At 38.0% G+C, this 13848-nt stretch overlaps 1 protein-coding gene across 1 annotated transcript in view; it reads left to right on the top strand.

Moving 5' to 3' along the window:
* The first annotated feature begins 282 nt into the window (after window positions 1-282).
* Window positions 283-13848, top strand: part of lpcat1 (lysophosphatidylcholine acyltransferase 1) — a 32761-nt gene continuing 19195 nt past the window's right edge. Inside the window, exon 1 of the mRNA XM_004077761.4 lies at window positions 283-776. Coding sequence (XP_004077809.1) covers window positions 654-776 — 123 coding nt within the window. The 5' untranslated portion in view covers window positions 283-653. The remainder of the gene's footprint in view (window positions 777-13848) is intronic.

Genomic DNA, 13848 nt, shown 5'->3' with positions numbered 1-13848 from the left:
CCGAGATAGTTTGTGATAGCTTCTAAGAGTAGTTCAGGGTATTTTACGTTGTGGTGGGTTCATTTATTTAACTTTTAAGGCAGTTGTCAAATGATATCCATACATTTAGTAAATAATATTTAAATTATTATATCATTTCGGATCATTTGTTGGAGCGACCCCTTAAAGGGAGCAACCGAAAGACAACGAAGAAGACCCCCGTGTCTCTTGAAGTACAGAATTTCGGACAGCATTGAAGGCAACAAGTTCGTGCTCGGGACAGAAGAAGCGAGTGACTCGTGCGCATGCGTCTCACTATAGGAGAGGAGTCGTGTGGTCCGTTCAGTTAGCATTTACAGCTAGCGCATTGATCTGGTTGGGGAATACCGTGGAGGACGGCGTCCTGCGCACTTCAGGAAGAAAGCTATCGGAGACTTTGGATATCCCCAGCTAATCCTGAGCTAACCATTATCCCCCATGCTGTCCAAGAAGGGAAGATAACGTTAATAGCCCTTCACTGCCACCTCATTTAGCAACCGCCAAAGCTAGATTGAGGAACCAGCGTTTTTCACATCATTAGAGGCTTGCTTTTAAGCACTCTTTTATAGCAAATACTAAGACTACAGCAGACGCATTGACTGACCTTTCTTTAAAAAAAAAGAAGAAAAAAAGCCATGAAGCTTCCGAGTAACAGACATTGTACGATTGAAGGAGATGGAAAGAAAATGGATCAAGCTCCCCCAATCAGAAACCCATTTGTGCACGTCCTGAAATTCACCACCCTTGAAAAAACAAAGGTATGTTTTTGCAGACATTCGTTTCTGTGAATCGGTGTGGTTAAACTATCGGACATTTTCAGTTGCTCTCGGTACATCAGTAGTTAGTGCGACACAGTAGATGGGCGGTCACCACCGTGTAACCAGGCAGTTTTTTCCTGGTTGCATGTTGTCAGTTCTACTATTGTGCAAGCTAGTTAGCCCGTATTACTAGCTGCACTCGTGCGGGTTTATTTCATTTACAAATAGACGCACTTTTAATTTTCTTGCCTGTGTTTTGGAGTCCGAGAAATGGGTGTGGGTGGCAATATGTTTTTTTTTAAACAAATGTAACGCAAAAGCAACTTATGACTCATGAAGCGAAACAGTTATTTGAGCGTGGCCGCCTGGCTGGGAGGGCCTAGCTTGTTGCTATTACTTTTTGCGAGGTTTATTAGCTTTGATTTGAACTTTTTTTGTGATAAATGTTGCTAAACATGTACAGTGGGATTTTAAAACTTGTAAATAATCATTACTGCCAATATCATTGCCCTGTGCCTAACACGTGCTGAAAGGAAATTAAGGGTGGACGGACACTGCTACTTTTATTTAATTTCTCTCAGAACAACAAGCGCGTGCGCTTCGTTTTTAGCTAATAGCTTAAGTATTTTCTCATAGTCGTTTAACTCTGGATAAACAGCCATAATTGCCATAGTTTTGTAGCAACAGGCTAAACGGGCATCCCAGCTCTCCGTCACTGTTGGTGGTAATGAGATTTAAAGCTTTCAGCCTCTTCGGAAAAACCTTATACCAACTGAAAGCTTCAAGCCGCTGGCCCTTTACTACAACATAAACAATAAACACTGGAATACTATTAACTGTTTGTGCATTAGGCCGGGCACTGCTAATCCAGTGTGTAATCTGAGAAAGGATGCAAACACTGTATGTCTGTGTTTAATTCAGATGGACATTTGTATCCTTTGTCACGTTTGAATTTGTATTTTTTTTTTAAATCATATGTTTTTGTCTCATCATATCATGTGATCTAACATATGAAGAAGTAAATGCCTGCACATACAGCAAGGCACAGTTATTACCTCTGTATGCTAACAAGGAAACACAGCTCAAATGAATAGCTAGATTTAACTGTCTGACATGATTAGTCAAATAAAATAGTCTGTTAGAATTGCTTAATCCTTAGAACTCCTGGGCCCTTTTGAACGTTTTTTTTAATAAGTACAATTAGCTTGAATAATTTACCTTTAAAATCCAACTTCAATCATCTGTTGATCTATTTTAAAAGTCTTCCCAGTGGTCTTTTAATTATGATTATGATGTCTTTAGGCAAAATGAGAGAAACCTGTCATTTTCTTGGACATAGTTTCCGCAACGAATCAAGAATTTGTACCAGAATCTCGCCTCTGAGTTGTGGGCGGGACTGGAGGCACAGAGTGACCCTGCCTTAATTTCCCATCATCCCCTCACGCTCTCTCCTGCAAGCTTACAGCCCCTTACATCCCCAACCTAACATTAGAAGTGCAACAAAAATGGTGTGCAATGTCAGAGCTATTCAGCTGTACAGTTTTGAGCCAGATTCCAGCTCAGATGAGGAAAATGATGACTTTAATGGATCTGTTTGTCTGCAAGTGGATGCTCAGAATGGAGCAAAACGCGAAGTTTGTCGGTTGTAGAATTTACGTAAGAACTACAAGCTTCCAACCGCAATTTCTTTTCTTGGTTTTCCCCCTGATTGACAATGATTTGAATAAATAAATACTCAGATGTTTTAATCTTAATTTCCTTTATATATGTCCTCTATAATGGGGAAAAAAACATAAGAGCATCTTATAAACACCCAAAAACAATGTTCATTGGAGTGGGTCTTTAAAGCAGTTTTTTGTGGCAATGGTTCATATCCTTTTTTTTGTACAACCCCAGCTTCTTTTTTTTCCAGATATGATTTTATTATTACACTATAATACCAAAATTAAACAATCTTAACCCTTACAAAAAGCACTATTCTAAGTTGTAAATTTTGCAATTTTTGTTAGCTGCAAAAATCCCATCAATTGAGAACAACTGTTTTTATGTTCTATAAGATCAAAAATGTACAAGTCCCCCAAAGTAGCAAGAAAAAGGTCAAAACGATGCCAAAAAAAAAGCATTACAAAATACCTTGGTGTATTCAGCTGCACCTCCTCTGGCGTCTCCTCTGGTGTTTCTTCTTCAACTTGGCAAGAAGGATCATCTACCTCATCATCCGTTTCAAGATCCAAATAGAAAATAATCTTATTTGTCAAAAGGCTTCAGTAGGTCCGTCACATTTATAGTTGTTGTGTAACTCCACGTTCTGCTGGCACTCGCAGAAGCGCACAAAAAACGTTGAAAAATTACTTGTTGCTCACTTGCTTCCTATAGCTCGAATCCTTGTAAATTTAAATGGCATGGACCTTGTCAATTATGTGTCATGACTTTTATGTTTATTTTGAATCAAACGATTTTAAGCCAGAAACCTTTTTGAAACCTTCATGTTGTATTTTGTATGAAAACGATACTAATGGCAGGTCGGCGCCATTCCTACATCATTGAGCAAACGCTCTGGTGCGTTCAGAGACTTCTAAGGGTCAATATTTTTATTTTGTCTGTTTATGTAAATGATCATTTAAAAAAAAGGCATATTCATGCTATTTAGGAGCTGCTGGTTTTTACATTTGTTTTATTTCATGTTTTTGTTGCAAAGTATATTATTTTGCCATTTAGACTTCAAAGTCACTATTAAGTCAAAAAAACTTTAAATATTCATTTAGTCTAAGTTTTTTAGCTTAGTTATAAAGCCATGTATATGGATTTACCTGGTCTGTAAAGGCATCAGTCAGAAAAGTCTGTAGTTTACTTACTTGTACTCTGGTTTTCAATGTTAATTATTCAGAGGAAGGCCTTGTTGTGGCACAAGAAATGTGATGCCTTGCCATTTCAGGTAAAATCAACATAAAGCTGAGCTCTGCTAATATTATGATTTCCATAATTTAGCTATTGAACTCCTAGGTACTTGCAGGTTATCTACTATTTTAATTTTAATTTTTTTTATTTAACCTTTATTAACCCAGGAATTGTCCCATTGAGATTAAGAATCTCTTTTCAAGGGAGTCCTGGCTAGGGGGAAACAATAAATTACATTTACAATAAAATGTCAACATTTAAAACAATAAATAAATAAAAATGAGAGCTTATGTAAAACTGTACTCTTATCTGGTGTCAGCTGCCAATGTGTGTTTGCTTTCCCTGCAGGATCTGGGCTTTGTAATGTATGTATGTAACAAGAACTAAAAACTTTTCATCGCTTCTGCACTCTGTGAGAAATGGGGACTTAACTTCCTTCATGATAGTGACTCTGACAGTGTGTGTAGTTACACACATAGTGTGTGTCTATGTCGGTGGGGGGAGTGGGGGTGGATGTAAAACAGTTGCCGAGGTTGAAACTATTGCAAGAAGTCAAAAGCAAATCTTTCGGTTTCCTATTTTATTTTTTATTGCAATTTTTGATCGCATTTATTTGCAAGATTTTTCTGATATTAAATCCAATAGTGCCTACAAACAGAAATGATGTATTCTAGTGTATTTGGCTGTAAAATTTGCATTTAAAAGGTAGTTTGGTTGTAAAAAAAGAGAATGATATTGTTTACTTCATTATCCAGACCACAATCAGAACACAACAGGGAATGTCTGAGCAACACGAGGTTGATGGTTATTCTTGTTGTTTTTTTTTTAAACAACTAGAGCCCATATATGTTTTTCTTGTATCAATATAAATGTCACGTTCAGTGAGAAGTGTCCCTGTAGTAAGAGGGTAATAGATATACTGAAAATAAATAAAATAAAATCACAGGCAGAATTTCTTTTACATGGAACCTTGTAGCCTATCCATGTTTTATTTTTCTGGGTTCTTTTTCTCTTTCTTTTTTTTCCGATTGGCAATTTACCATTTATAACAACAATGAAGGCAATCTGTTTCTATTTTATGCTAAATAATATAAATGATAAAAAAAGTTTGATTACTGGTAATCTATTATTAGTAGTCCTCTTTAGAGTTTTGGAAGTGAAGCATCATACTGGAATCTCTTCTTTTTTTTTTAAACAGGAGCTGTGACAGTAAAATTTCTTTTCTTTATAAAAACAATGGTTGTCTAACTATGTTCAACTCCATAAAGTTATTGCTAATAAGTTATTTAGGCTGGCCTAATGATTTAGAACTATTCATATTATTTGTGTTATATTATTTGTACTTTCACGGTATTTACATTTTCTATATTGCGTTTCTTATCCCAAACAAATATCTATCGTTAATGTGATATGGCTAAACTACCCAGAATGCCTAGAGGGGTCAAGAGGAATAGCATTGGTCAGAGGGGGTCGATGGGAAGCTCTGTTTTTTAAGCAACTCTATGGGTTATTTTGAGTGCGTTTGTCAAAACAAATAACTGTGCAATGCAATAGAGCTACTGTCTGTCACTGTTTAATCCTGAATGTTTGAATAAATCGTTTTGTTATCTAAATTTTCCAAAAGCATGACCCTAATTGACTTCATCACTTTATTAATAAAAACTCTGCTAATATTTCACAATAACGTTTGATATCTTTAAATAAAAGACACCACTTCCTTTTTCACAATCATGAGGTTGTGATGATGTTGACTCAAGATCACTTTTCATTGGTTCACAAGCTGCAAACAATCCTGTTAGACATGAATGATGAAGCCTCAGCTGATGCAGAGTAAACATCCGGTCCACCTATAGGTGCTCAACACTTTTAACTCAAGTGAATGGAAGACTTTATATTCACTCCAATGATTAAAGAAAACATTCCAACAATAAAAGTGCCATTCAGTTATCCATTAATATATTTTGTTTCCACACAAATTATTGTTAGTCTGTGTTTCTATCAAAATATTAGAACTGCTGATCAATCTTAAACAATTGTTTAAAAAAGTCATTATTGGTGAATGTATTTTGTTTAGGTTCCAATTTTCATTCAAAATGTTAGTTCAAAGCAAAAGCACTATTGAGTACCTTAAACCTTAAAACAACTACTTCCCCAGACGTTGTGTCCTTTCTCAATTTTGTTCCTCCCTAACCCACCAGAAGTGGACTTGCTGGTGTTTTTAAGTCACAAACAGGAATAGGACATCCTTTTTCAGGATATTTTGGTTGATGGCTAAATTCTGCAGCTGTAGACTACAAAACTGTCACCACCATGTTTGACTCTTGGGTAGGATGTTCTTTTTCTGAAACACTGCTAACCTTGACAGAACCTGGGATGGGACACGCTTTTAAATGTGAAACATTTGTCACGTCAGTCGGGAGAATATTCCTTCAGAAAGGCATGAAGTCACAAACGTTTAGCTGATAAACGTATGGGCTGTAGTTCTTGGGGTGTCGTGGGGACTTGCGTGATCTTTGGGTGAGTTCTTGCTGCACTCTTGATTCATTTTGGTCAGCTGACCACTTCAGGCAGGGTTCGTGGTTGTTCCATATTTTCTGCATCTGTAGATAATGGCTTTCACTGTGAATTACAACCCTTTTCAAACCGGTAGATCTTATCAGACATTAACATCAGTTTCCACATTTCCTTAGCATGCTGCACCATGTCAGTTGTTGGGAATTCTTTTTGTGTCTTTCACGCAATCTGGCTCTTTTGACTGAAGTCATTTGTTGACTAGGGGCAAGTAATGCTGAAGAATATTTCAAAGATACGATAAGCCACTGTTAACATTTTAAATTGGAAAAGACAGATCACTTTTTTCATGGGCTCATGTGGGTTAAGATTTTTTTATGCCTCAATTTACAGCAAAGTTTCGTACAGTGTAAGTATTGTCTAACGTCTAAAACTGTTTATTAACTAGAACATTTAAGTGTGACAAACATCAGCTACACATACCAGCAATGAAGTAACAAGTTGTGGAAAGCTTTATAAAGACTCATCTGATCGTATTTTGATCTGTTTTTAAAGCGTTCCCAGTCGTTTCTTTATTATGATGATGCCGTTTTTAGCCAAAATCTAAAAATCTGTGTTGTTTGTAGATCATAGTTTCTGCAGAGCGCCAGTAGTTTATAAGAAATTTGCTTTTGAGTTGTTGTTGGCACTTAACGGCCACCATTCTCCTCCAGCTGCGGGGCAGGGAGCCTGTGGCCCACCCAGCCTATTTTCCACATCACAAAACCAGTCTTTTTCGAAAGGTATTTTTCTTTCTGCTCCTGATTCACAACGAGTTGAATATGGAAATCCTCAGAAATGCAATTTCAGGTTAATTTTCTTTAGATAGATTGATAGATGGATAAATGACTTTATTAATCCCACAATGGGGAAATTTCATTTATCTGTGGCAGCAAAAACGACATTCAGAAATAATTTATCTAATATGACATCAAAAATGACATTCATATCAAATTATTAAAAAGTATTATTAAAATGATTAATACAATTATGAAAATTATTATCAAAAATGAGATTCGTATTAAATAAATATTAAATAAATAAATAAATAAATACAGCTGCAAAAGTATAAAAAACATGGGGTCAACTGTAAAAAAAACATCTAAAAACATTTTTTTGTTTGTTTGTTTTTCTCACACCAAAGTTCACACCAAAACAAACAACTGTTCAGGAACAAAAACAATTGAAAATTGAAAAACTGCAACAAATAAGTAAATAAATAAATGAGTGAATGAAAAACCCCCCTGGGACCGTGGAGTGTCACTTTAACAGAGTGTTGTACAGTCTGATGGCTGTAAGGGGGGGAATGACCTGCGGTAGCGCTCCTTCTTGCTCTGTGGGTGTAACAGTGTGGTGCTGAAGGAGCTGGTCAGTGCCTCTACAGTTTGGTGCAGGGGGTGGGAGGTGTTATCCATGATGGATGTTAGCTTAGCCAAAATCCTCCTGTCCCCCACCTCCTCGATGGACTCAAGTGTGCAGCCCAGGACAGAGCCGGCTTTCTTAACCAGTTTGTTAAGTCTCCTCATGTCTCTGCCTGTACTGCCACCCGCCCAGCACACAACTCCATAAAGGACCACTGAGGCCACAACAGTGTCGTAAAAGGTCCTCAGCAGCTGTCTGCACACGCCGAATGACCTCAGTCTCCTCAGCAGGTGAAGGCGACTCTGACCCTTCCTGTACACGTCCTCCACCATCAGAAAATGCTACACGTGGTTCCTTACGGCTGTTTGCTAAAGTAAAAAAAAGTTTATTGACATCCTTCAATCTTAATTGACTATATTGTCCCATAACTTCTCTCCTGATAAGATAAACTCGATGCTGCACAGTGGCAGCTGCTATCATGTCAATTATTGACACAAGATAAGAGTTTGTTTTAAAGCGGTCATTAAACCCACAATGGAAAGCACTGGATACTATTCAAAGTGAAACACAAAGTTTGGCAGAGTGCTTGCCAGAAATGTGTATCGTATGGAACATTTATAGACTTTTGTTTTAGGGTTTAGAAAATCTGGCAGGCACTGGTAATGAATAATATGACCTGCTGTCATTCAGAAATGGGTAGAACTAATTGTGTTTGTAGTGTTTTTATTTTTTGTCTTAAAGACTTTAATTATTTAATTGCTCAATTATTATTCTATTGCTGGCTTATACAATCACAGGAAAATTACAATTAATTTTAAAATGTTCTTAGTGCTACATTTAACACTCTTTAATATGAAGAACTCTACAAAAATGGAAAAAAAAGTTTTTTGTCTATTAGAAGGTGGGAAAAAATAGTTGTTTTTTTTGTCCTACTCTATAATGTTTTCTATACAGTCAGTAGAAACTGTATATTTCTATATTTTATATTTAAATATATATTAGAATATTATCCAAGTCAAATTACCATGGTGACTTAGGGCTGGTTTTCACTGCCAAAATACTGAATTAATTCAATTTACAATCAGAATTTTAATTCCATTAACAAGACTTGATTGAATATGCATTAATTTCCTTATAGTTCCACTTAAAACAAATTTACTTTGTGTACTAACAACACTTTTTACACCTGTTTGTTTAAGAACTAAAGAAAGGTGCTAAATCAGAGAAGAAAAAAGGGTTCTCTCTAATGAAAATGGAATAACGTACTTTATAGGAAAATCGATGAATAGCTTTAATAAATATAACATGTTTTTTCTAGATATAGATCAATTCAGTAACAACTGATTTGTCAAATCTATCACAGTGGGTAGGGCTGCACAATATGAGGAAAACTTGCGATATGCGATATTAGAGATTAATATTGCGATAACAATATAATTTGCGGTATATAAAAAAATAGAAAAATGCCAAAAACATCATTCCCATTTCATTAGAAACAATTTAAAATTATACTCCAAATGACCTTCATCGACATAGGTGACAAACATCTAACATAATAGGCCTCCATCTGATTGGTAAACAATGGGAAGGCGTCCATCTGATTGGTCAAAGCATAAAGGGATTTATTTGATTCGTTAAAAGCGTCAAGCTGCCATAATATTGTTTTAACACATTTTGGATTTACGATTAATTGCGATATTCGCCGTCTTTTGCGATATGCCTATTGCAGAGCTGGATATTGCGATAACGATAAATTTGCGGTATATTGTGCAGGCCTAACAGTGGGTCTTAATACAATTGTTTTAGCGCAAACATGAACAGTCATGGAGCTGAACTGTTTCCCAGCTGGAATACGTGCACTTCATTATTCCACGCTGCTGCTGAAAATACAGTATTGGACCATTACACATGAATCAAACGTCTGTGCCAAACACTGAACAATCTAAACACAATGGATGGAGCGCCTTTTATTCCAAATGTGACATTTCAGCACTTCCATTGAAGTTCATCTTTGTATCTGTGACATCGAGAGCTACCGAAATCCTTTCTTTTTTTTTTTTTTTAATGGTTTCCTTGACAATGTGATACAGTCAGCATTCTTTAGATTAGCTTTTGATTTATTAGTGCAGAAATGTTTGGGATTGTAGAATAATATGTGTATTAGTTTAACAAAAAGTGATTGGTCATTGCATTTAAGCTTTTTTTCATTTTTAGGAGCCTATGAAGTGATTGTGGGGAGCTTTTCAGATTCATCAGTGATTAAGTTAAAAGGAAAAAGAAGTTGGAGGAAAAAGAAATCCTCTTTCGCCTCTTGTTACATTTGGAGCAAAAAGTGTTTTCTTCAGCTCACCGTCACTTAAATCACTGTTAGTGATGATGCAACTCATTTCCCTGACCCCCAAACATGCACTTCAAGGTGGTGAAGGATGAACCTGACATTTGGCTATGATCCAAAAATGACATTTTTAACTGTAGAGCATAACAGGTTTCAACAGGTAGCAGGAAGTACAATTTGTTATTGCATTTCTGCAGCACACCAGGTGTGTAAATCTTGTCTGTGGTGACAAACCAGTGTAGTATTATTGTTGTAAAGCATAAATGTCAAACTCGAGGCCTGTTCTATTGGAGCTGGCCCGCATGCGCTACAAATCGCACAATACACTGCCAGTGTGTTTGCTTGTTGAAAGCTTGGAAAAGCACATGAGGATAAACAAATCTTCATGGAAGAGTCGACTTACTGACGAACGCCTTCATTCAGTCCTGAGGATTTCTTCAGCTCAACGGCGAACGCCTCACATTGATGAAGTGTTCTCCGTGATGAGACGTTAAGTATTTCAGACCAGTGAGAATCCAGCAGAACAGTGAACTGGGCTTTAATGCACCCTTCCTTTTAATTGCTGCTACATGAAAGTTAGATTTTTCTTATAAGATTTTGGCTGTACTTAGCCCGTAGAAAAATTAATTCAGACAAACTCTAGCTTTCACAAGGAAATTCAGCTGACGTTTTTTATTTTTTTAAAGTTTTTTTTACTAAATTTTTTAATATACAATGTTCTTTTTTTTAGGTTCAGTTCTTTAAAAGCTTTGCCAGTTTCAGTTTCAAGTATAAACTACTGTCCATCACAAAACTGAGCTTTAAAGACCCACTTCATTGCCAATTTTGTTTTGGGTGTTTTTGTAGACTTTTTCTTATGACAGTTGACATATAAAAAAAATGTAAGATGAAAACTGCATTTGTAAGTATTTGATTATTTTTAAATTCTAGTGAATCAGGAGCAGATGAAAAGAAAAGCAGTTTTTTTTACATACAAACTCGTAGGAAGCCACAAGCTCCCTGCTCCGCTCGATATTGATGCATTCACTTGTAGATGACTAGATCCATGTTTTTTTTGTTTGTTTTCCTCGTCTGAGCTGTCATTCAACTAAAAGCTCTCCAGTTGGACAGCTCCCACTATTGCTCACCATTTTTGTTGCACTGCTATTGGAAGCAGGAGAGAGTGCAAACAAATGAATGTTGGGAGTAAATGTTTTGTTTTGCAGGCTTTGTGCGTTTCAGGTTAAATTCATACTAGAAAGCCATTTGCAAGTTCTCTAACACTGAACATTCAACTTGTACACTTTTTTTACTGAGTTTTGTCCAACTGTGGATCTCAGTTTGACACTCCTGGGGGGTATTCCAGAAAGCAGGTTATGTTAGCTCCCACGGTAAATTGAGGCTAAGGAAGTTGATAACCTCAGCTTTCGGTTCCAGAAATGGAGATATGTTTCAGGCCATGTCAAGTTGCCATGGCAACTCATGCTCTGAACATAACCTGGTCTGGAGCAGGTTTAGTTGAAGGTTAGTTTGTTTCAGTGAGGTGAAGAAGCATGGCAAGTCCATTTGAAGAGGATTTAGTGGATGAAGAAGCTCAGATAATACTTTTTCCACCGTGAGAGGGTGATAAGACCACATATGAATGTTGGAAAAATAAGCTTTTTTACTTTGATCTAACTTAATTATTTGCTTCAGTTAAGATAAATTTTTTTTTTGTTAAGTCAGCTTAAAAATAACACGTCGTTTTCAGACATTTATTTTTACTTTCATTCAAATGAATTCAATTAAATAGGTGTAACTTTGGTGCTGCTGTTAGCTCGGCACCGCAAAGGATTGTGGGGTACCATTCCCTTTGCCTGTCTGGACGGATCTGGGTTTAAGTGTGGGTTTTTGACCAAATGTGTTAAGTTGTTTAGCTGTTTTACTGTGTTTTGCCGAGTTATTTTGTCCTACTATGCTTAAGTCTCTGCACCATGAGTGAGAGGGAGGGAGAAGATGATGAGTTTAAATTGCACCCCTACCATGTGTGATTATTGTGACTTCTTCTTTCTCTTTTGGCTTTTCCCATCAGGGGTCGCCACAGCGAATCATCGTTTTCCACCTCACTCTATCATGGACATCTTCTACCCTAACATTAGCCAACTTCATGTCCTCTGTTAAGACATCCATATATCTCCTCTTTGGCCGTCCTCTTGCCCTCCTGCCAGGCAGCTCCATCTCCAACATCCTTCTACCAATATATCCACTATCCCTCCTCTGAACATGTCCAAACCATCTCAGTCTGGCTTCTCTGACTTTGTCCCTAACACAGGCAACATGAGCCGTCCCTCTGATGTATTCGTTCCTTATCCTGTCTAACCTGGTCACTCCTAAGGAGAACCTCAACATCTTCATCTCCGCTACCTCCATATCAACCTCTTGTCTCTGTCTCACTGCTACCGTCTCTAACCCATAGAGCAGAGCTGGTCTCACCACTGTCTTGTACACCTTTCCTTTGAGTCTTGCTGGCACTCTTCTGTCACACAACACTCCTGACACTTTCCTCCACCCGCTCCAACCTGCCTGCACTCGCCTCTTCACCTCTTTTCCACACTCCCCATCACACTGAACTGTTGACCCCAAGTACTTAAACTCCTGCACCTTCTTCACCTCAGCCCCCTGTAACCTAACGCTTCTACCTTGATCCCTCTCGTTCAGACACATGTTCTGTCTTACTACGACTGACCTTCATGCCTCTTCTTTCCAGAGCAAACCTCCACCTCTCTAGCTGTTCCTCCACCTGCTCTCTACTCTCACTGCAAATTACAATGTCATCTGCAAACATCATTGTCCAGGAATATTCCTGTCTTACCTCGTCTGTCAACCTGTCCATCAGCATAGCAAACAAAAAGGGACTCAAAGCTGATCCTTGGTGTAGTCCCACCTCCACCTTGAACTCCTCTGTCTGACGTACAGCACATCTCACCACCGTCATACTTCTCTCATACATGTCCTGAACTACTCTGACATACTTCTCTGCCACTCCAGACGACCTCATACAGTACCACAGCTCCTCCCTCGGCACCCTGTCATACGCCTTCTCTAAATCTACGAACACACAATGCAGCTCCTTCTGACCATCTCTGTACTTTTCCATCAACATTCTCAAAGCAAAAATGGCATCAGTGGTGCTCTTACGGGGCATGAAACCATACTGCTGCTCACAAATCTCCACCTTCTTCCTAAGCCTGGCTTCCACTACTCTTTCCCACAGCTTCATTGTGTGGCTCATCAACTTTATTCCTCTATAGTTGCTGCAGTTCTGCGTGTCACCCTTGTTCTTAAAGATCGGAACCAGAACGCTTCTCCTCCATTCCTCAGGCATCTTCTCACTCTCTAAAATCCTATTGAACAACCTCGTTAGAAATTCCACTGCTGTCTCTCCTAAGCACTTCCATACCTCCACAGGTACGTCATCAGGACCAACGGCCTTTCCGCTGACTACTTTGAGCGCGACTTAGCGTGATATGACTGCCACTGGCATCGCCAAAAAGAAATTCACATGCGTTGTGTGTCATCTCACTTTTTTCCTATCTTTGCTAAGTTAAGTTTCGGTTTGATGTGACAAGCTGCCATCAAACAGCTGCTGATTGGTCCAGATTCTAACCAATCAAGTGTCTCTGTCTCATATTGACGGTACTCCGAGGCAGACATTGACTTTGGACTTTGTCGGTTCTGTTCATACGGGGTTCTGCCGTTTTCAACCACTCTGGCCCGTTTGTCTCAGAGTAAAACCCAGAAATAGCAGCAAAGCAGCTAAAATAAAACAGAGTTTAGTATTTATTCATGTCTGTGTAGAGACCAACGTGTTTAAAACGTCTGCAGCAAAAAAACAAAAAAACAAAAAAAAAAGTCCGAGCTCCGACTCCATCCAGCCGGAAGCAGTTAAACTTTTTAAGATTTGTATCT

Source organism: Oryzias latipes, chromosome 16 (assembly GCF_002234675.1).
Source record: "Oryzias latipes chromosome 16, ASM223467v1".
Taxonomy (NCBI): domain Eukaryota; kingdom Metazoa; phylum Chordata; class Actinopteri; order Beloniformes; family Adrianichthyidae; genus Oryzias; species Oryzias latipes.
The sequence above is the reverse complement of the archived record's forward strand: the minus strand, read 5'-3'. Positions and strand labels throughout refer to the sequence as shown.